The sequence below is a fragment of the Strigops habroptila genome, chromosome 2, assembly GCF_004027225.2.
Source record: "Strigops habroptila isolate Jane chromosome 2, bStrHab1.2.pri, whole genome shotgun sequence".
Taxonomy (NCBI): Eukaryota; Metazoa; Chordata; class Aves; order Psittaciformes; family Psittacidae; genus Strigops; species Strigops habroptila.
The window spans coordinates 19,134,987-19,158,518 of NC_044278.2; the positions used below are offsets into that span (position 1 = coordinate 19,134,987).

Consider the following 23,532-nt stretch of genomic DNA (forward strand, 5'->3'; position numbering starts at 1 on the left):
AATGTTTAATGGATGGCTGAACCAGGCAACACTGACTGTCATAGCATGGTCTTGCTGTCAGATCACAGAGTCTGCTAGATCTTCTACACTGCAGGAAGAACTGACTTGAGATGGACTGTTCTATCCCGGTAAAGTTTATTCCTCTGGATGCTTTTGTGACTTCAGGGTAGGGGGAGGAGGTGGGCAGGGAAATCAGATATAAGAGAATATTTAGGGGACAAAAAAAAAAAATAAAAAAATCATGAGGACAAGCTTAAGCCAATCTGAGAATTATCAAGTTAATCAATGTCCACGTCATCAACTACACTTCACTCTAAAATGACTTCCAAGTAAAAGAGTTTCATCCAGTGGCATTCATGCCATTTGTTTTTAAAATACAGCTACCCAGGAGTTAGAAAACAAACCACCACTAAGGCTATTACATCGTGGCTTATGTTTTTCATGTGACAGTCATCCCAGGCTCTTTTTCAGTGCCTCAAAGCCCTCTTCTGGCCACATCCATTAAGGATTCACGAATCTATTAAACCTACACCAAGTGACACTGTCAGGATGCGCATGTTGTACTTTCAATTAGATTTAGTGATGTGGTCACTCTGCATCTGGGGCTCAAACAAACCAACTTACATGCTCTTAATTCTCTAGCATCCTCACATAAAATCCCTCTCCCATTCCAAGCAGAAAAGTTCCTGTGCAAATCACCACAACAGACTCACAGAGCAGACCTGCTTATTTCACCACAAAAGGCTGTTGAATATTTCCGCAAGAGACCAGTAACACCAACAGTGAAGGAGGAAACAGTAATTTGGACAGGATTTTAGAGAGTCACTGCATATATACAAGCCAGGTTATATTGCTTGAGAATTCAGGTCGGGGTGACAAGCACCGCAGTGAATTAACATTTCATGAAAGACTCAAAGATCCAGATTCAGGAAGATGCATGGGGTGTCCTATGGGCCTTGAACGGACCTACTGACTTACAAGACAGTTCTCTCAATTTTAATTCCATTACTTGAAGTAAAAACTCTTCATAACCTAGAGAAGCAATGACCACACTGCACTTCCTCTGTCCTTCACACTGCTTTTTTAACTGAAGTGGCTTAAGGATTTCCTACTGGCTGGTTGCATTGCAAAAGCACTCAACAAAGGAAGCCCAGGTTAGGTGCAAGCTTTTATTACGTGTCAGGCCTGATACACTGACAAGAGGAAACATCAGTGTACTTCAGCTCCAAGTTTCATGTCAAGCTTGTATGGCTTGCACAGATCACTCCCCTCCAAATACACATCATCAGGAAAAAAAAAAAATAAAAAATCACTTTTCTAAGTGATCCTAATCTATGAACCATACTGTGAAACTTCTACCCTACACACAGGGCAAAAATGTAATACGTAAAACGAAGGAAACTACTATGCAACTATAAAAATATAATGTATGTGGGGTTACAGCAAATAGGATAAACTGAGACTAAATCAGATGAAATAGTTTAAGTAAACTTGTCCTCTTTATTAGGAACTTCTTATTCTTTGAGCTTTTTGGCTATTTAAATTGCTTTTCTGATGACATCAGGAAATAAAAGAGGTTAGAGTCTTCTTTGTATTGTAAACATTTCAACAATATACATGGAAAAAAAAACCTTTTGGAAACAAGTTCTCTCTCTAACACACAGATATAGAGTCCTTCTCTGCTACCAACAGATAACAAGAGTCTTCCAGACAGTCTAAATACATGAGTAGAGACTAAGCACAGAGTGATCTGGACTTAAGAACTAAGTGCTTTAAACAATAAATACATGTTTGTGATTGAAGTTTTCTGATGTTATTTAAACTGTCATGAGTGGAACAATGTTTTAACCCACACTTTTGCAACAAAACGAAAGCAGAACCCCAGTACCCTCACCCTTTCCAGGAATTAACTTCGAATCTTCGGTTTTGTCACACATGGAATTGTTGCCTGTGCATAAAAAGTACATAAAAAGTCCTACAGACCCTTCTAGTAAGCAAAGTTCCCATTTTTAAAAGCTTACCTCTAACAAGTAAAATAATGAAAAATGGTAAATTGAATCTCATAAAGAAATAGTGCTGCATAGCAGATGGAATTACCAACAATTGAAAGCCTGAAAAAAGAGAAACTTCTGCTTTTTGTTCTGTCTTTTCACCAACAATTGAACTAATGTTTTTACCAGATCTTTAGAATGAAAAATCAGCTTAATGATAGATATGAGAAACAAGACTCTCAAAATATCAGGTGCAGAAAATCACCATGTGTGAGTCTAATCTATAAAATGGAGTTGATGTATTTTATAAATGATTGCTCTGAAATCTTCTGATAAACACCATAAAAATATTTCTTCACTGGGCTTTTTTATTTGAATAAAGAAATTTAAAAGGAAAAAAAAACCCCTCTGTATTGAAAGGTTAATAATCAAAAGGCTCAGGACAAGAATGAAAATATTAAAAAATAATACGATTTCTCCCCTTCAAGTGAAGAAAATGGAAAGAAAAGGAAGGTGGGGCTTTGAAAAATCTCATTAAATAAATTCTTACATGTAAAAAGACATTTAACTGATAACTGAGAAATTCCTTTCCAGTCCTGTTTCATATTAAGTAACCTGAAAAATAGCCAACCTCTTAAATTCCTATTAAAATCCATTTAGAAGCTTGAAGGTTTAAAGAAACCCATTTAAAAATATTTTATTGCTTCTGTGTTTCCATATATACAGTACATATACAACTGGTGCAACTGGTAACAAGACAAGAATAGAAATGAAAAACCCTTTATAGTTCAACTGAATGATGTATAAAAGCATAGTGTCCCCAGCCTTCACCTTAAAACATGAGTAAAGCCTCAGTTTCTCCCTTTCTTCTCCCTGTCTATTCCAGAGCCCAATGAAATTACTAGTCCTCATTTCAAATCAACTGGCAATTTCTCTCAAGTACACTTCCTAAAAGTTAGTTCATCTATTATTAAAAAATTAATCTAATTAATCTAAAAGGGAGAGGTTCTACCAGAAGGCAATTAGACATCTTTGCTAATAGCAACCATATTCTTCCCTCAGTTGTCAAAAGAGTCAAAAAAATATGTTCTTCTCTATCTGTTCCTGGAAGCTAACAGCGGTATAAACCTGCTGTTAAAGAGCAATGGTGAGCACTACAACATTCAGAGAAGAAACACGCTGACACAACACTTTCACACATGATAATGGCTTTATGAGGAAAACCAAATGGTTAGTCCACAAATCAAGTAGTTTCCTTCAAAGTAAAAGTTTGAAGTCTTATTTTCATTAACATTATTTGTATAGATTTGTTATTCAGGATGAAAGCGTTCTACTCTACCTATTTAAAAAAAAAAACACATCTAGAAAAGATGAAAAGTCATTTTGCATTGTGGTGGTTTACCTTCCCAGACCTGAATTACTGTGGTTTCCTTTTAGCAGAGGATAAATTTCCATGAACACATTAAAGTAAAAAATAGTTACCTAAAGCTAATGTATGGACAAATACTATGTGAAGCAGTTGTCAGTAGGAACTGGCAAATTGGACCTCCTTAATTCTAATGTGAAAAGCTAAGTAAAAATGCTATTTCAGTGTATGCGACTCCAGTAATTTTTAAACATTATAAAATTGGTAAGTTTCTAGATGGATGTTATTGGCAGACTCTTACATCCTAAAAGCATTTACATTTGTTTTTAAAACAGTTCTCAGCTGTCCTTTAAAATAAACAAAATAAAAACACCGTTCCTGTAGTTAGTAGCAGTAGCTCTCTTGGTGCTCCAGCAACAAGAACACAACCTTCCTAACATAGCAGCAAACCTGGCAAAGAGTAAAATGTTTCTAATATGAAGACATTTCAATTATGCCACTCTGGGCCACCTACCAATTTGCCTCATTAATCTTCTCAGTTTGCTCACAAAGACTCAGCTTTCATATTCTCCTTAAGCATGATGAGCTGCTTCAGAAGCACTCCTCTACTGTTCTGACACATTTCTCAGTAAAGCAAATGGTAAAGACAAGCTATGGCCTGAGTGCGTCCAGAAATAAGACATCATGGAACACTGCTGCTTAACTTAGGGGCTGAATTTTCAAAGTGCTATGAGCTAAAGCTATAGACAGGCTCAATCAAGTGAGCAGCAGAAACCATCACGCCAAAAGGCCCAAGAGCCACCAGCTTTCACACCAGCAAAACCACAGATATTTGCCAAGCACCTGTATGAAGGGCAACCCTCTGTGTGCTTGGCTTTTGGGTGCGATTTTTTTGAACTTTTATATTGGCAGCAGTGAAGCTCATGAATAAATCAGAAGGGGCATCACAGCATGGCCTGGACACTAGTGCGTGCCAGTTAGTGTTACCCATTTGCCAGACATCATCAAGTGTATTCACATCACTTAGCTTCTCCACACAGACACAACATATGAATGATGCTTCACAGGAACATAAGTGAAGAGCTTTATCTTACAGGGAAGGGAAACACTTTTATTAGTAAATGCTTCAAGCTTCAAGTAAGTGAGCCTGCAACTTGAACTTGCAGAAACTCCTGAGACAGTGTCTTCTCTGAGGTCATAATATACACATTTCTCCATTACAGATAAATCAAGAAGTAGACGGTGTGTCAAAGCTCAGAAGAGATTCAGTAGTACAGGATATCAAGCTAAAATACTGGCTATTTGCATTATTTAGCAGCCATCTATAAACACCAAGGTTGCCTAACTAGTGTGCTCTATTACATTTCAGCAAATTCGTGATGATGTAATACTATAGTTATTTTGATTGTGCTTCCCTGATTGACATTAGTGATTTTGGTACACTCACTTCATGTTTCTAATTAGGACTTTGAAACACAAACAGACACTGTGCTTCTCTGACATACAGCTGGAGAGCGATGTCCCTCAAACTCTGAAAGATCACTCCCAGAATCTTTCCCAGGCGTCACACACAGTTCTGAGCAGCTAGACTGACAACAGAATCAGTGTCATATGGATTAAGCATACAGTGCAGACAACTAGTAAAGCTAATAACCCATGTAATTTCTTATTGAATCCTGTCAATTTAATTTAAAGTGCTCTCTAATAATCTCAGATACAAATGATAAGGTTGACAGGAATCAGCCTTGCAGGAAGATATGGCCTGAACAATCAACTCTACCACGCTTCACAGCTACCCAGAGTTAAGGCCGCCCACTCATACTGCATGCAAGTACAAAAACCAGAGTTCTTCCATACCATCCAGCCTACTTCGATTGCTCTGACAAAGAGCAACTTTACTTCAGCTATAGAAAAAGATGACATAAGGATACTTACTTGTGCTAAGTTTGCAAAGGGCACACGTAAGATAAAAATGTATCTATTTGATTCTTAACAATTACTTCTTTTGGGTGCAAGTTATGTGGCAGGTAGTGAGCCAGAGACATCTCCCAAGCATCCACAAAGTGCACAGCAATTCCTGAGAACATTTTCCTCATGACAGAATCAAGCTGAAAGGAATACCAATCACTGTTAAAGAGGCTCACTTCTGGCCCAAGCTCCTGAACATTAGCAGTTCTGATGATTATTAAAGTCTTGGGACTGCGATCCAGCAGTTGAATAATTGATCTCCGAATGTTTCTCAGCCGTCGGATATACACTTCCACAGGGAAAGTGCTGAAGTGCGACCATATAGTTATGGCTATCACCGTGTTTCTCCCACCCACTATGCCATTCAGTTCATTGGCAATGTAACGCAGTTCACTGCTAAAGACTGTGGAGAAGCGAATGGGTGGCCCGTGACAGCGGAACTTCAGTAGGATATTGTGCTTCAGGTCCACAGACATGAAAGGCCCCACGTTCTTAGGACTCCCCAGGTTAAATTCCACTAGATCTGAAAACCCAAGAGCGAGCATTAGTGAAAGACGGTATAAGACATTAAAACTGCCAAAAAGATGCTAGGACCACAGGGCAAAAGCAGCATCAGGTAAGGAAATCTGAGCATAATTCTGAGAACTCTAAAATGAAACAGAAGATGTGTGTCATGCTTGTGCCAGCTACATGTTTCAGTGTTTTTTCTGGGTGTTGAAATCTGCAAGACAGCACACTTCAACTTCACAAGGCTGTCCATGCCTTTCCCAAAATATTTCCTTCTCTCTCTCATAAAAAATATTTTCCAAATAGAGTCCTTCAGTTGTTGTTGCCCTATGAATCCAGTGTCCATGGGAACCCTCCTGGCAACTTAAGGACTCCATTAAATTTAAAGATTACTTCAACTTACAGACATTAAGGAGTCTCAAAGTCTGTATTCCAACACAATTTAACCACTTTAGGGCTAAGGGGCGAGGAAGGAATATCTATTTAGTTACTGAAATTCTGTTACTTAGGTTAAAATAAGGAAAGTACAAGAAAGGGCTCAAAACCGATCAACAGTAACGAAAGTCATTGGATAGAGTGAAGTATCATTCCAAAGTCAGTCATGTGACTGGGATGCTGCAAGGCCTTATAAAGCAACCCTAAGTGACTTCTGCCATGCCCCCTAGGTGGCCACCTTAACTCACAGCCACAGCAGCAGTCCTCACTGGTGAAACGTGGACAAGGACAAATTTGCAGACACCTTGTGGCCCCATTTCCAAGGCCTACATGCTTCCAGTGTCTGCTCTAACTTTTGACTAACTGCCTCTCTACCAGGACTCCCAGTAATGTTTTGTCTTTCCTCTTCCTTTATGTTGCCACTGTCATTCAACAAGACCAACTGTATGTCTGAGATGTTAGAAATAAAGCTTTGCAAAGTGCTTTAAGGACAAAGCCAAATTAAAAAAAAAAAAAAAATTTTTTTTAAAAATTAACCTGGAACAAATGCTGTCAGGTATTCAAACCACTGCCTTATTGTAGAGTCTCCAAACAAATGGATTACTTTTCCTTGTAAGCACTTGGTTATATCATCTGACTTGTTAAAATGATGGATCCAGTGTGTTCTGGACCTCCACTGATCTTCATAATAATAGCCAGAAGGGGAATCTGTGGAATCTTCAGCTCTGTCCATACTGCTTGAATCTGGAAGAGACAAATTCTTATTTGTCTTAATTGAAATTAATGTATATCAAAAACCAACCACCGTAACCTTCATGGATGTATCATCAGTGGTGTATGAACATCTTCCCTAGTTTAAAGCAAAAGAATATGATGTATCGCACAGATTAAAATGTTCATAGAATCATAGATTCATAGAATAGTTTGGGTTGGAAGGGACCTCCAAAGGTCATCTAGTCCAACCGCCCTGCAATGAGCAGGGACATCTTCAACTAGATCAGGTTGCCCAGAACCACATCCAGCCTGGATGCATCACAGTTCTCAAGCTTGATGCATCACAATTCTGTAAGCTCAAGCATTTCACCCCTTACTTCTGCAGCAAAACCTGCAACTATTGGCAGAGTTGACTGAACTATTACGGTTTCACTTGGTTCACATTAAATGGTGTATCTGATGATAAAGTACAAAGTAGTGAGTACCTGCCACCTTCCAACACTTGGACAGAAGCGCTCAAGGGTGGGTGCAGCACGGACACCCCGTGCCGCGGCGCTCTGCTGCCCCCCAGCGGCAGCGCGGGTCACCAGCCCCAGCGCGGCAGCCTGAGACCACTCAAAAAAACAAGCGACCAAACAAAATAAACCCGCCTATGGAATTGCACACGCACCCCGACACTCCTGCTGCAACCACACAGGCTACAAGAGTGAAATCCGGATTGTAAGGACTCCAAAGCTTGGAAATGCCAGAATTAAAGCTATGATCAGGAATTTTGTGCGTGTCCTTTGAATGTATGAATTACGAGAGCCTCTAATTCCATGGATTTCATACTTTCTCTCTGCTACCTAGCCCCTTCTCCTTTTACTGCCCGAGATAGGCGGCCCCCTGAGGAGTAATGAGGCTACCCCAAGGAAGTTCTGTTCCATAGGATGCCTATCAAACCTGCAGACATCGGACAATACCTTGCAAGCAAGGGCCAGAGATTAGAGGAAGAGAAGCTGCAGTCTCATGGGTATGTCAGCCAAACATTGCCATGGCCAAAATCATGCCAGAGACTGTTGTAACTGTATAAAAGTACATGCAGAGAAATTCCAAGCATTCTCTGGTAGATGCTTCACTATAACACAGGTGTAGCCAAACTCTAAACACTCAGTAAAATCAGACCATAGACATCTTTAAACACCCATTCCTAACCAGCATGTTTGGTCTCACTGTCTGCAATGTTCTCTGTGTCTTGCATTAGCAGACATTAACTTGCTCAGTTAACATTTAAGTTTTTACAGGGACACCGTAAAAAGCAAACTACTGTTCTGTTTGTATAACACAGAAGACTATAACGATGAGTACCACAGGACAAGGCACTAGAAAATTGTATCTCTGGATGATTCTTTAAATCAGGCAAGAGGAACAATGAAGGAAGAGTAAAAAACCCAACTAGTAATGTTGACTCCTCTAATATATATAAAACAGGAATCCTACAAAGAAAAGGAAAAAACCCTTCATATGATCATGTAATTAAGGAATAATTCATCATGTGAATTCACAACTTCAGTTCATTTACTTCTCAAATTTTGATGTAAAAACATTTCCACTTTTTATCTCTTAAATCAATTCTTAGACTATACATAAATAGATAAAAATGGTGCTAGAACAACTTTTTGATGCCTCATGCTAAACCTAACACCACCATTTCAAATCTGTGCAGAGTATCATATCAGTTTTGCTCCAGAATTTAGAAAGCTATTACTTCTGGATTTTATAGAAGAGAGTAAAAGCTCCAATCTGAACAGTTACAAACCAGTAATAGAAATAAAAGCTTGTATTTCAGAAAAATAAAGTTTTAAATATCAGCTTGATCTACATTTACCCCCAAACGGAAACGTATGTGCAAAAACAAGAACAGCAGAACAACGAATATGTGTGCCATCAATCCTAAAAAATCCATACATCCGCCACCATTATACCAATGTATTAAGTTTATTTATTCAGAAACTGTTCTTAGGCAGAATTTCCCCAAGGAATACTGTGCTACTCCTATCAACCCTTTCTAACCCAGCATTAATCTTCAGGAAACACAGACAGGCTTTGATCACCTGTAACTCCTGAAAGAAGGGTAATCAAATTGCAAATTTGCAGCAGTTTCTGTGAGGAAATGTATAGGATAAAAAAAGCAACAAAAAACATCTCATCTAAAGGATCTGGAGAAAGAAAGGGGGAGAAATGCTGCTGGCCTAACAGCAGCACTGTTTTATTAGTGAACGGCAAAACTAACAGCAAGAAATGCTGTAGGCTGTTTTCTGTTAAGACATTATTGCTCATACCATGAACTCTGTCTTTAAAGTCTCCTACAACCTTATGAAAACACATCTGAAATCCTTTCAATCAAGAAGTAATTCTCTGTGTATCGTGCAAAATGAGTCATGCAGGCTTTTAGATGCATATGGATATGAATGAGATAAAACCTCTAAGTTTAACTTACTATAGACTGTCTCTTGTGTTTTTTAGACAGGGTGAAGAACAATTAGGTTCTGGCCCACAGCTGTAGGTTGTGACATCATGTGGTTAAACAAATGATAGTAATGCTTACATGTAAATTGTCAAAATCTGATAGTCCAAATTCTTAAAGAAAGAAATTAAGAAATGCCACATAGCTGGGTTTGCCAGAGTAACTTGAGAGTTTGGCGAGCAATTACTGTAAGACATTTTACAACTCTGAGTCAGTGCTAGGAAAAAAGACACTTTTGAAGAGAACAACCTTTTTTATTATTATTTTTTGCTAAGAATTTCATTTATGTATGTAATTTTAAATGATTTTGTTGTTAGTACTGAACTTACATTGCAGTTAATGCCCAAAAGCCTTCATCTTCTCAATACAAATTTAAAGTTAATTCTTATTCCGTGCTATGAAAACAAACAAATCAATTATTACCTCATGCCTATTGTTCTTTTTATAAATTTAGTTATTAATTACAAACAATAATCTTATGAAGTTCACTTTACCTGTAAATGCCTTGGGCTTTACAATCACCGAATCAGGTCCACTGGAGAGTATCGGCCTTTTGATATTCACATCACTTGAGGAAAAAAAAAAATAAAAAATTTGTAAAATTCACAGTAAAATTTGAAGGTAATGTTAATTATTTTTTTTTTAATCACTTCAAATAAGTACATAGGACTCACTAACAATTTTTTATTTAAATTTACTCTACTTCCTATAGCTGAATTCATTCTGTATTATTTTCCACTATCACTATTCTGAATCAGAATTCAAAATTTCATGGCACTAGTACACAAATCTTGCGCACACATTTACTGGCACAAATCTAGATAAAGCTATCAGAGGTCTGCAAGGTGCTTTGGCGGATTTACCACAAAGAGAGAACTTCTCAACTTGTGGTACATGTACCACTGCCAGGAGACAAGCCACTGAAAGGTAGACTGCTGCAGCAGCAGCTCCCAGCTCTGCCAGTGCTCTACAGGTGCCTATCACAAAAAATACCTCTGCTGAGGCAGTTACTGCTTTCAGCCCCTGCAATCCCACAGCCTGCTCTGCAGCACACAGTGGAGCTTGTGGCAGTCCAGCACCACCACTGCCTGCAGTTCTAGCTCTAGACTAGGCTAGAAGTGGTATCCCCTGACTCTGGGAGAGATGGTAGTACCAGCTGATGTTCAGAGATCTCCAGCAATAATTTTGGTCTTCGAGTAGGACAGCAATTTGATGAATATAGAAACAAAGCTTAACCCCTTAAGCACTGGCCTTCTGTTACAAACATGCACACACACTTTCCTAATTAAACTATTGGGAGCTGCTACTCTAAAGTCTTTCCAAAATTTAAACCTCAAGTGGACATACTACTGCAATACTTCAAGATCTTTTTTGGAGAATGAGGCAGTAGCCTACAACTGCAGTTCTGACACTACACAGTAGCTAACTGTGTCTAATATCAGCTGAGGGTATATCCAGAAGCAGTTCTATCACATCTACCCATGCGCTAAGAGATGCGTTTCTTTAAAAATGCTGAATGCAGAAGACAAAGATGTCTGTGAAACTAATTCAGTTCAACACTTTATGTAACACGCACTGATCATTTCCACTTGCAAAGATTTTGCTCAGTGGTTTGTTCTACCAGGTGTTTTCTTCGTGACTGACTTAAAATTATTCTAAAGATTTAAAAGGAACACATTGCATTAGATGCAAGATGGCCTTTGCTGAGGGTGAAAGCAATTGTTATTTTGTGTAAAAGTAAACCTAAAACTTGGGCTTTTTTAGGTAGTTCAGACTTGGCCAAAAAACCCTCAAAACATCTAAAAGCATTGTTATTGGTATTGCAAGTGTAGGTGTGGAAACAAAATAAGGAAATAGTCCCTCAAACCACCACCAGATTTAAACAGCATGCTCTTTAATTTAGCAGGTGCACGAGGCTTGAATTCAACGCATAGAGAATGACATTCCAAGATTCTTTAGTTTAGGATTACTGTGTTCTTGCACAGCTGAATGGAGGGGAAGAAACTATTCAACAACTCACATCAAACTTCTGCTTCTGCAGATACACACCTCCTCTAAGGCAACCTGTCATATTTCGCCAATAACCTAAAGTTTGTCTTTAAAAAAATAATACTTGACTGGATATATATCAATTAAATAGCACACATACCTTTGGAAAAAGAGGCTTTCCTCTCGTGTCAGAAGACCTTTTTGATATCCACCCTTGGCGTGGCTGATTCGGCTGGCACAGGGGAGTTTTCGAGGCTTGTAACAGAACCATGGCTCACCCGTGTAGAGATCTGTGAAGTTACAGACAGGGAGATCCCCAGACAGGCAAATATTGCACTCAGTAGTTTCTGAATACCTCCCAGACTTGAACGAGCTTTTGAAATATACCCTGTCGGGCCTTTCTTCTCGTAAACGCAGGAGGACTTGGATTGCTTCACTAGGATGGACAAGTGATACAGAAACTTTGACCTCCCCTGGCCAAAACAAGGTAAAGAAGACTTTGTAAAGGCCATTGTGGCAATCTACAATCCTTCCTGTTGCTCCAGCTTTCAGCAGAGGAGAGTGAATTCGTGCCTGTAGATAGTCGCCACCATATTGCTTAGGTTTTCCTTGGAAATCCTTCATACGAACAAGCACCTCTAACTGATCACCCACCTGGAAGAACCCGTTGGGTTTCACAATCACAAAGTCACTACGCGTGGGATCAGTGCTTTGCACAAAGGCAATTTTGCCATCAGGTGACTTCGGCCACTGTATTGCAGCAAGCAATGATTCCTGCTCCACTTGTTCCCTTTTGGACAAAGTCTGCTGCTTATAACCACAGTAAGGCTTCCTGGTAGTTTTGGTTGTCTGTGATAGAGAATGCTCAACATTGTTTTCTGTTATCCAATTTGATCCTGAAACTGTGTCATCATCCAGGTGCTGAGGAGGAAAAAGATTACCTGAAACTGTGCTGTTAAATGAAACACTGTGAATAATGGATGCTTTGTCATCAAATGATACCAAGAACTGGGCTTTGCTTTACAGAGCTTTAAATGTGACCAAATGAAGCAACTTTACTAGGAGACACAGATCTATTACTTTTACCATGGGCAAAGAAACAGGTAGGCAATGTGTGGTTACCCTGCTCTGGCAAAGAGGCTTTAACGCATAAATCAGGTCCACCCTTTTCTGTGGAAAAAATTTTTTTTTTTTTTTAGCATTTTGGCTAAATGTATATTTAAATATAAATAAATATAAATGTGTATTCAGTAAATATCAGCAATCTGGAAGAAAAAATACAGAAGGTTGTATAATTAAATAGTAAATTGTAACTCATGTTTAATTTTCTTACTGTAGCAACATTATAGTCTTTGAGCACAATGAGGTCTAACAGCTGCGCAATATAAAGCAAGGAAATAGGGTTTCTTTGAGACATTACAGCACAGATGAAGCTGAGGCATACTCTGCACATGCCTTCTACAGGAGTCTGCTACATATAACAGCTGCAGTCACTTATCTGCTTACATTCACATTGCTTCCTATCTAATTATCTGAAACGTGGATTTCCCTGTAATGTACAGATTGAAAGAAATGGAAGAAAAGAAAGGAATGCTTCAGGGGCAATGAATTCATGAAGTGGTGAGCAAGTAAAATAGTCTAGGACAAGCCAGGACTAAACAGGAAAAGAAAAAAAAGAACATTTTTTTTATATTTAAGATTTTAAAACTCTATAAACAGCTGCTTCTAGAGTCAAATGAAACACAAGCAAAGCATTCCCTAATCCACACAAGAGTTTAAAAACTGAAATAGTTAAAACAGTGCTAGACTAAGAGAGGGGGTTTCTGCTGTGATCTCCGATCAGCGTCCAAAAATGTATTTTTATGCAAATGACTGCACAGCACAAAGACTCCACAGCAACCTGTGAGATTTCTAATCAGAAAATCCAAACTTACACCTCAAATATGTAAAAAATCACAGTCAATGAGTACTTAATAATCAGGTGTATGTTGCAGAACTTTACCCATACTTGCGTGTCATAGAGAAGCAAATAATTTTTTAAGCAAAGATTAAAATTATACAACATACCATTCCCATGGCATCAGGCAATATGCCAGTTTAGATTGAGAAGATTTCTAAAAAAAATAAAACTATGCTTTTTTTTTTAAGATCATTTTTCTGTTTACTTCCGCCATAACTAGCTGCTCAGTAATGTACTAAAATTCCCAGCATTTACATTAGCCATATTTATTGTTATAAACGTTTCTTAGTCCATTGAAATATTATTTACATGTACATACTAAGTAGTTTCCCCCTGCCGCTACATTTTATTTGACTTTGCCAGTATATTAAAGGCATTTGAACAACACAGAGATTCAATATACTTTTTTAGAAGAAAAATAAACCTACAAGCAATAGAAACTCACAGGCCTTTGAAGCCTCTTACATAAGAAGCTGGTTTTGATCAGCCTAAGAATAAGAGGATGAGCACACTAGAATGTAGGATGGATACACACAATCTTCTCTGATTGATGTCCATACTTAACTACAAAACCTGAAATTGTAAATTGCTATATTTTAACTGTAAAATGTAAATTGACAGGTATTCACAGATCTGTATTCACAGATGTTATTATCATAACAGAAGCTTTTGCTTCTTTTCTACATTTCCATCCAGCACTGAATAAACTTTCCCTGAAGGCCATCTCAGGTAATTCATAATTATTTCTATTTTCCAATAGAGCAGTCAAAAATTAGAATGTATCACTGCACATTACTTTTATTAATTCAGTTAATTTCAGGCAGAGCTGAGAAAGAATCTTGGGCACAGTTCTACTCTAAATCTTGCCTACATACATTCTCAAATTAAGCTAAGTTTCTATTTTTGAATACCTTTACAACTTCTTCCTTCCACTTGCTCATGCATATACATAACACAAATATCGCTACATGAACATATTTTTTAAAGTTAGCTATATATTTTCTGTGTGTTTCATAAATTCTTGTGTTCGGTGTAAGCTCTTGAGAGACAGTTTCTGTACTTCGGTTGGTTCTTCAATGGTTGGTACTTCAGGTCAGGGGAATAAGGAAAAAAAAAAAAGTCCTGTCAAATGAGGAAGAGAGATAGCTATCTAAGGCGGCCTTAAAAACAGACCTATCACTATTATTAACCTTCTACAAATTTCTTCAGAGTTTTTAATCCAGTCTTTCCGTCAGAGATACAGACATTGTCATTCATGGTCTCGCTAGCCTTTCTGAAGTCTTCTCAAGGGCATACCTATATTTCAGTGGAAAAGAGTGCAAAGAACACCAAGCCAACAAACTCATGCATTCAAAAAACAGAGCAAACACAGTTCAATGTCTCTAAAACAGTCCTCCTACACAGCCTTTTTAGCAAAGCACAAGGCCAAAGCTCTTCACTTGTATTCAGCCAATGCCCCAGACAAGCACTTCCACTTCAACTCCAGCATCTCCAGGTCATGACCCATTAAGCGGAATAGATCATACCATAAATATTTCCTTAGTCAATCTTCAAGGGGAAAATAAAAACAAAAAAATCTCTATGAAGGTAAAACCACAGCTGTTTCAACATCTTGAAGGACCATTATTTCTCTAACATCCTTGTTCACGCTTACAGTCCTGTCCCAAGCCCAAATAGGACCATGCATTATTGCAGAATGCAATAATACAGCTTACATGTGAAAGTAAGCTACACCATGCACACTATTCACAGGAGAAAATATTACAGAGATTTGAGATTCCCTTTCCCAGTTAAGGCAGAGAAAGCTTCAGTGTCAATATACCAAAGATCCTCAACTGGAATAGAAAAGCTTTCTAAACGATCTTCCGTTTTTTTTAAGTGCTTCCCAGGCTCATCTCCACACAGGTGCTCAAGTTCTCCTATCCCTATGGATACATATGGCTTGCCCAGAGGCAGACTAATAGGTTAGTCTGTCCCCACTCCATTTCCTACCTGCTCTTTCACTGACATTTCCAAATCTCTCTGGCTCCTGTAAGTTAAGAAGTCATACTGAACCCATGCAGAACTATGGGGTATCTACTCTAGTTAGTGGCCAAAACAAAAATAAAATTTCTTTAAGTAGGGCAGATAAAGAGCATTTCCTCAAGATTTCTCAACAGCCCTCTTCCTTTATGACATAAATTCTTTCAGTTTTTAATACAGTCTCCAAGTTGAATAACACTTGCCCTGCTTTGCTTATTTCCATATATACTCCATTCATGGTGTCTTGATTTTTAGTGCAATTCCCAAGAGTTCGTTTGTTGTGTTTGCTTGACAGTTTTTTGTTTTTCTTTAGGGGGTGTAATTTTTTGTTTGGGTTTTTTTATATTTTTTTATTTGCTGCATTCTGAAGTTAACCAGAAACCAAATGTGACCACAAAGTGATTTAATGGATTTCTGCCAAGTAACACAGGCAGAACAGAATGGATTACATGTCACTTAAGCGCAAATAAATCCACAAGCTGTTCCTAGTGCATGAGAGATGTCATAAAAAGGAGGGAAAACTTAGATGTATTTTCAGAAGAACTAATGAAAGCTTCAGCTCAATTACTTAGATTTTAGCATTCTCACTGCCAACTAAGCAAAAATTAGATATTACATATAGCCCCACCCAGGCAATTATGCTCTCAAATATAGCCTAGAAGGGTCACAGGGTACTTGGTTAGACCCATAATGAACACTTGTCCTCAGTTAAACGCGATAATGTTGGTGGTTGATAAAAATTCAATATTTCAATTGCTAAAAAGGTAGAACTCCGTCTCAAAGCCCAGTATCTTCTACCAGCTGTAACCCTTAGCATGGCCTGGTACATTTAGAACAATTACTGTAACCTGCATATGTCACTGACATTAGAGCAGGAAACACCACAAGAGAGTCCCACATGACAGGCATCATGGAGGGGAAGTTCTAGTTTGCCCAATAGACTGTCTGGATTTATGCGGCAGACAAATAATGAAACTGAACAAATAGCAATTACTGAAAGGTTGGTCATCTTACTTTCAGTAATTTTACACTCCAGGTACTTCATTCCTATTTGTTGCCTACAGCAGGCATGAGATCAGTTCTCTGTCTTTACTGTCTCACAGCACTGAGTGGGTGCCAAGTTACTCTAAATGTCAAAGCGAATCCTAAAAAGCCATCACCTGACAGACAAATGTTCCAGCAATAATCCAAATAAGATGATGCAGTTATCTTTTGTAGGCACCTGCAATTTAGCAGCAAGAATAAAAAACTTTGTTACATAGTTCTCACACAAGAAACTGCCTCTCTCCCCACACACTCTCTTTTCTAAGTGCTCTTAAATAAAAATGCTCACAACCAGCCCTGAAGTGGTTCTGTCACTCTAAAGGCAATTGGTACAACTGTACAAACTCTCCTGTATCCTACAGGCATGATGTTGCTCCTCAGCAACAAACCTGATACTTCATGGAAAATTAAACTGTTGAACATTTTATCTATCTAGCTGTGTTTGCAAAAAAACCCCACCCAACACATTTCTTCTGGTACTATAAAGCAGTGGTCAGATGTGGACCTCAAGGGAGGAGTTACTCCATACTAAAAATCAAATTAAACAGTAAGCAGGCTAGCAAATGTTTTGTGGACAGCTTGCTTTTATTTTTATTTTATTTTTTTAAACGTAAGAAAGGTAAGAAAAGCAAAATTCTGACATGGGTAGGACTGTTGAGAGAGTATCATTAGTAGTTTAAGAATTCAAGAGTGAAGATTCCAACATGAAAAAGTATAAAATCCTAAAGAGAAAAAGCAGGGAGTCGAGCTGGGAGCTACCTGATAAGTGCCTTAGCTCTTTAGCTCAGCCAGCTAGATTAGATGATTTGGGGATGAGAAGCATATTTGACGCATTTACAAATACATTTTCAACAATAAGCCCTCCTTCCAGAGCCTGAACAGCTTTGGTTACAGATATTCTATGAAAATGTTCTAAGACTTTTTCTGGCTTTGATCCCTATGCTGAAAAGAATCAGCATAAGCACCTATACTAGACTGCCTGGAAAGCTGTGCCAAAGACACAGACAAATACCAGAGCAGGTCCATTCAGAAAAGTCAAGACAACAAAAGGGTTTAGAGTTGCATATTACACTGAAAAGATTTACCTGCAACACAATACTTAACTGAGTCTGGAATGTGAGATGTGTAAAGATCAAAGCCACGTGGATACTTATCATGACTAGTGGGTGAACACTCATACTGCACTTTTAATTTCTCTCTCAAAGCTCTGCCAGAGCCCTTTTTTCTAAGAAATGTAAGTTTTTAAAAAAATAAATAGTCTAAGGTTCAAAATATCAACACTGTTCTTCATGTAATATCCTGGGGGTGAGGCTAGGGGAAAATAAAACTAAAAACATAGAAAGAGATAATGAAAGAAAATCTACCTTCTGTGTTACACAAAAATAATCATGCTAGCTCAAACCAAAAGTCCATCAAACATAGTATTTTGATTTCCAGTAGTTTCTAACAGCACATATATGAGAAAAGAATACAGGCCAAACCATGCTGTGATATTTCCTCCTGTTTCTGGCACTTTCTGGCTTAGAGATGTCTTAAAAACTAGAGTTGACATCTTTAAGATCCGCTAGAGAATTTTTCTTCTGTGAATTCATGTAGATTTTTTAATACATGCATTTAGCAGCTACACAGCCTTACTACAAGGATTTCTGCAGCTTTGATGAAAGCCATAAAAAATCACTCCTGCTTCATTTGAATTCAACATCTGCATTTTTTATTTAATGTCTTCACTAGTACTGGAATAGGAAACCAACATTCATTCTTTAGTTATTGATCCTGTGCCACTTGTGATTTTAGACTGCTCAGACATTTTCCTTGCCCTTAGCTGAACCTCTTTCAATTCAACTTCATCTTTTTGGGGGTGAGAGGAGATTTTATAGACACTCTTTTCGATCATTTCATTTGGGCATCACTAGCCAGGAGAAAAAAAGGAATAAATAAAAAATAAGACTTGGCACTAAAAAAAACCAAACATAAAGCAATTATTGATTGGCTAACATACATAAAAGATAGCTATAATTTAACAAGGTGTTAGGCTGAGCATTATTATGCTCACTCACCAAATGCTGCAGTGAATAGTCTGGCCAGGCAGGCAGCCAATGGGCAGGGTCAGCCTCCAAGGCTCCCTGGAACAGAGCCTTGGTGATTTAATCTGTCTTGACTTTAGTCCAGGGTTACTGACTAATGCAGTTTGAAAGTACCACTGTACTAAAGGGGTAAGTAAAATGACTAAACATGCAAGTCAAATACAGCAAAAAGAAAAAGGAAAAGACAAAGAGAAGTTGCATCAGTACAGACTGGAGATCAGCTAGCTAGCTAACAGCTCTGCAGAAAAAGACCTAGGGATTCTGGGGCACAGCAAACTGATCATGTGTCAACAGCATAGCATTGTGGCAGTGAATTAACAAAAGCATAACCAGATGATCAAGCAAAGTGATAATTTCCCTCAACTTGACCTTGGTGAAGCCATACCCAGAACACAGCGTCTGGTTTGGGACACCCCCATACCACAGTCAAACTGGTGAGCCTGGCTAAGAACCCCTGAGATGATTAGGGAACTGGAGTATATGATGGAAAGGGAACCAGACATTTTTTTTGTTTGGTTTGGTTTAAAGTCTGGAGAAGACCAAGAGGGGATCTAACTGCAGCCTTTCACTACCTAAAGGGGTAGTGAAAGGGGAGTTACAGAGGAATTGTGGTCAGAAACACACACTAAAAGGACAAGAGACAACTTCCATTTGCACATAAGAGAAGCATTATTTGCCACGAGAAAGGTGGAGCGCTGCAACAGGCTGCCTAGGCAGGTTGTGAAAACTGACCATCTCTGAAGACTGTCAAAACTCAACTCAGCAATAACCTGCACAATCTAAGCCAACTAATTGAGTTAGCCCTTTGAGGGAGGTGTTGGATTAAATACCTCCAGACATCCCTTCCAGTCTGAATTTTCTGTGATTACAAGTGGTATCTAAGTGTCATCACAATTCTAACCTTACACTCATAGAGGAATAATAATGTTGCTCAAGCCCTCTTGGAGAAGAAACAGGCTCCACTTACCTCTAACTGAAAAAAATTGTGGACCAGCACCACAATAGCCAGCACTGCCATAAGCAGGCAGAAGATCTGCAATCTGAATGAGTCACGCCACATTGTCCACTCATGCCTCTCCCTCCCATGTTAGGCACTGCCATGACTTCCATTCACCACAAACATGAATGTCATTTCGTCTCAGTAGTGCACAAGAGAAGTCAGTTGAATTCCACTTCATTCCTGCAAATGCATTTACAAAAACTATATTAAGCCCCAAAATATTACTAGAAGTCAAGTTTAATAATGAAAGCATATAAATAACAGAACTGTGCACAGCAACAATGGATACAATAAAACTGTTAAGACAGATTTTTGTGGCGTTAATCTGAACAGTACTATTTGGAGTGAGGAGGGGGCTGGTCTCTTCTCCCTAGTAACAAGTGATAGGACAAGAGGTAATGGCCTCAAGCTGCACCAGGGGAGGTTTGGATTGGATATTAGGAAATATTTCTTCACCGAAAGGGTGATCGGGCATTGGAACAGGCTGCCCAGGGCAGTGGTGGAATCACCGTCCCTGCAAGTGTTCAAAAACCGTATAGAAGAGGCCCTTAGTGACATGGTTTAATGGTGGTCTTGGCAGTACTGGGGTAACTTGAGTGGGACTTGATGATCTTAAAGGTCTTTTCCAACCTAGTTGATTCTGTGATTATGTGACTTATCTTAGGCATGTCAAGGCAAAAACCTCATTATAAGTCAGTTTCACCAAAAAAGCAAGAGTGCAAGATCTCTTTCTGGCAACCAGAAAAACTAAAGAAACAACAACCACCCTATTTATCTGTTAGGCCACACAACCACCATCCAGCCACCACGAGTCCAAGACTTGTGGTTTTGGACACCTCCCCATTTACCCAATTAGAGGTTCCAATAAGTTGTTCTTAAAGAGTAGAGTCTGAAGCAAGTCTGGATAGGCAAAAGATATTTTTCACCTGTCAGTTAAACACGAGATATCAAACAGAGTTGAATGCACTAAAACCGAACTTCAAAAAACTTCTATAACATTAGACTACATCCTCCCTGTTGGTTGGTCCAGTTTGTTGATTTGTTTGGGTTTTTTTAATCATTCCTTTTACATCATGTACTCTTATGCAACTCTAATGGTAAAAAAGTAAACTTCTGTGAAAGACGCAAGATGCTGGGTTTTGTTTCTTTTGTTTGTATTTTTCTTTTAATACAATATAATAGTAGTCATGCTTTTAATGAAATTTAACTTTCATTAAATATATTCTTTGAGGTTGCCCAATAGCTGATCTATTATAAAATCACAGACTTAACTGTTGAAAAGGAGTTCTTACAGCTCATTGCTTGTCCAGTTTGACTTGGATCTTCCTTCTTTTCTAGAGGGACAATTTTGAGGCAGTCATTTTGCAAGCAAAAAGGGTACTGTTCTTGCAGAAGGAGAAGTTCTAAACTTGGAAACAGAGAACAGATGGCAAGGAGAAACAGTCAAAAGATACCAATCGCTTCAAATCTAATATTAACAAAGCAGCGTTACCCATACAACCACCCACCAAGTGTAACAACATAGAATCATAAAATGGTTAGGGTTGGAAAGGACCTTAAGATCATCTAGTATAATCAAATTACTAGATAAACTGTGTATAATTTTCTATAAAGACTATAACCGAAAAAAATATACTATTTATTAAGACTATATTAACATAATGATACATTAAATATTAAATTAGCTAACAAATTAAATATAAAATTAGCTAACAAAATCATTAATTAAATTAACATAGAATAGAAAACTGAAATATATTACTGGTATAACCAGGACAGTCTCAAAATAGACCCCACATCAACTTGCTTTACAGGGATTATAGGGATTATAAACTTCAAATGCTTTGCTAAGAATTACAGAGATTGTATTTCTGACTGATGAACAAGCTTTGAAAGAGCAAGACATCCATTAAAGTAAAAGTATCAAACTGATAAAATGCAAGAAAAATTCACTGCTGAAACAGCTCTGCACTATTAAATTTGTATAAAATATTAAATTTGTATAAAATACCAACCCAGGTTTTAAATCATAACTGATAATGAATATACCTAAATACATTAAAATTGTAATTTAAGGCCATAGACGATCATCTGAGGAACAGAAGCAAATACATTAGAGAAAATTAGATTTCCAATTTGCTGAGAATTATCTGAATATCAGCGAAAAGCACAAGACACTGAAAATTAATGGAATGTAATTTCACAAACCTAAACGGGCCACGGAAGCTAATCCCACATATTTTTGTTCAAAAGTTTTTCTTCAAAATTTTCTATATTTCTGCAAACATCACATGTTCTAAAACATTCAAATGTACAGGTTTAGAGCCTTTTTTAATACTAAAGGCCTTAACATACTTTCAGTTTCATCACCTCTGAATTATTGATCTAGTTCATTTTCACATAAATAACGTAAGTATGCCAAAAAGCCTTAGGTTCTTACCCTATTCTTGGAGGACCTCTGAAGCCATCCACGCAAAAGGCCAAAAATAACCTTGGAAACAACAGAGGGGAAAAATCATATATAGAATCATATATATACACACAGACAAATATTTAATAAAATCTCATATATTGATGGTTTGCTTGCAGTGACACAAAATAACATAGCAGTTAGACTCCTTCCCTGTAAAATTAGTTTTGTTTCTACACTAACCGGGGGGAGGTGGTTTAAGTATTTTAATTTCTTTTAACTTCAGTCCTATACTTTTGAATTTTCTGCTATTTATTATTAAGCATTACTCCTCTCAGCCACGTTCTGTGTTATTACATACCACATTTTCGCCTAAGGTGAAAAAAAAAAAAAAAAAAAAAAAACAGCTCAGTGACATTTTTATGAATAGTCTTCAAGCTCTCTCACGCTCAGGATTGTTTTTTCGGGTTTGGTTCGGTGGGTTTTGGGGTTGGGGATTTTTTCCCAAGTCGTTAAGTATTATCAGCTCTCTATCCCGGTATTTCTCTAAGCCAGCAGCGTTACAAAAGCACATATTAGTGCAACTACTTCAAAGAGCTGTCACGCAAATCGCCAAGGCAGACGAGCCGCTAACTGGCGATGCCGAGCCTATTTCGCTGGGGCACAAGGCGTCTAGGCTAGACGCAGTCACAGAAAATCGGGTTCGCGACACCGTTTCTCCTAATTCAGCATTGCTCCCCGGAGAGCGGAGCTGACATTCAGAGGTCAGCGCCGGTCGCTTGCCGGAGCTCGGTTTTGCGGCAGCTCCCTGCAGCTACTCTGCTCTAGGAAAACAAGGCTGCTCCACACCGCGGTGTGGGCGCTGTCTGGGTCCTAGCCCATAAGTAAGGGATGAAGGGAAGGAGACAAAAAGCAGCCAGCAGGAAGTACTGCTGCCGGCGATGTAAATTGTAAAGCTGTATTTTACTGCCTCGGAAGCACTTTTTCTCTCTCTCTTCCTCCCACAGCACACTCATCTGCGGCTGGGCAGCCCCGCGCAGCAGCCCGGGCACACGCCGCAGGACCGGCCGGCCTCAGGCTGACACGGCGGCTCGCATAAGAGGCCGCCGGCACCCCCTGCACGGGCAGGAAGCACCTCCAACCGCCGCCGACAGAAAGCCCGAGCGACCCCCGCAGCGCGCCGGTGAGGGCGGGCCCGACCGCGGCAGCGCGGGGACGGGGGGTCCGAGCGGACACCCGCCAACCCCCAAACCCTCACCTCAGCTGGGCACCCGCACCCGAGGCCGCCGGGCCTCCCTGCAGCGGCCCCCGCCCCGCTGCTGCCCCTCCACAGCGCCGCTGTCCCCGGCCATGTTTCCCCCGCCCCTTCCCCCGCCTCAGGCCAGCCCCGCACGCAGCCGTCACCCGACATCCCCTCACCGCAGCCCTAGCCGTTCCCCCGGGCCAGGCGGCGACCTCGCCCCCGGCCCGGAGGCGGCTGGCTGTATATCCATCGGCCCCGCCGCCCCGCCTGCCGCCCCACCCCCGAGACCAACG

General features: G+C 39.2%; 1 protein-coding gene across 6 annotated transcripts; it reads right to left on the bottom strand.

The window, feature by feature from the left end:
• Positions 1–3,187: 3,187 nt before the first annotated feature.
• NXPE3 (neurexophilin and PC-esterase domain family member 3) lies at positions 3,188–23,500 on the bottom strand. 6 transcript variants are annotated; one of them, XM_030476962.1, is made up of 8 exons: positions 23,416–23,500; positions 22,027–22,077; positions 20,879–20,989; positions 19,554–19,766; positions 11,637–12,397; positions 9,982–10,055; positions 6,805–7,011; positions 3,188–5,848 (listed from the first exon to the last, which is right to left on the bottom strand). In XM_030476962.1, exons 4-8 carry the CDS (start codon positions 19,644–19,646, stop codon positions 5,298–5,300), a joined length of 1,686 nt encoding a protein of 561 aa, XP_030332822.1. In that variant the 5' UTR covers positions 19,647–19,766; positions 20,879–20,989; positions 22,027–22,077; positions 23,416–23,500; the 3' UTR covers positions 3,188–5,297. The 6 variants fall into 6 exon arrangements, with proteins under 6 accessions (XP_030332822.1, XP_030332820.1, XP_030332823.1 ...); XM_030476960.1 differs by having other exon boundaries at positions 20,859–20,989; XM_030476963.1 differs by having other exon boundaries at positions 20,879–20,994.
• Positions 23,501–23,532: the final 32 nt, after the last annotated feature.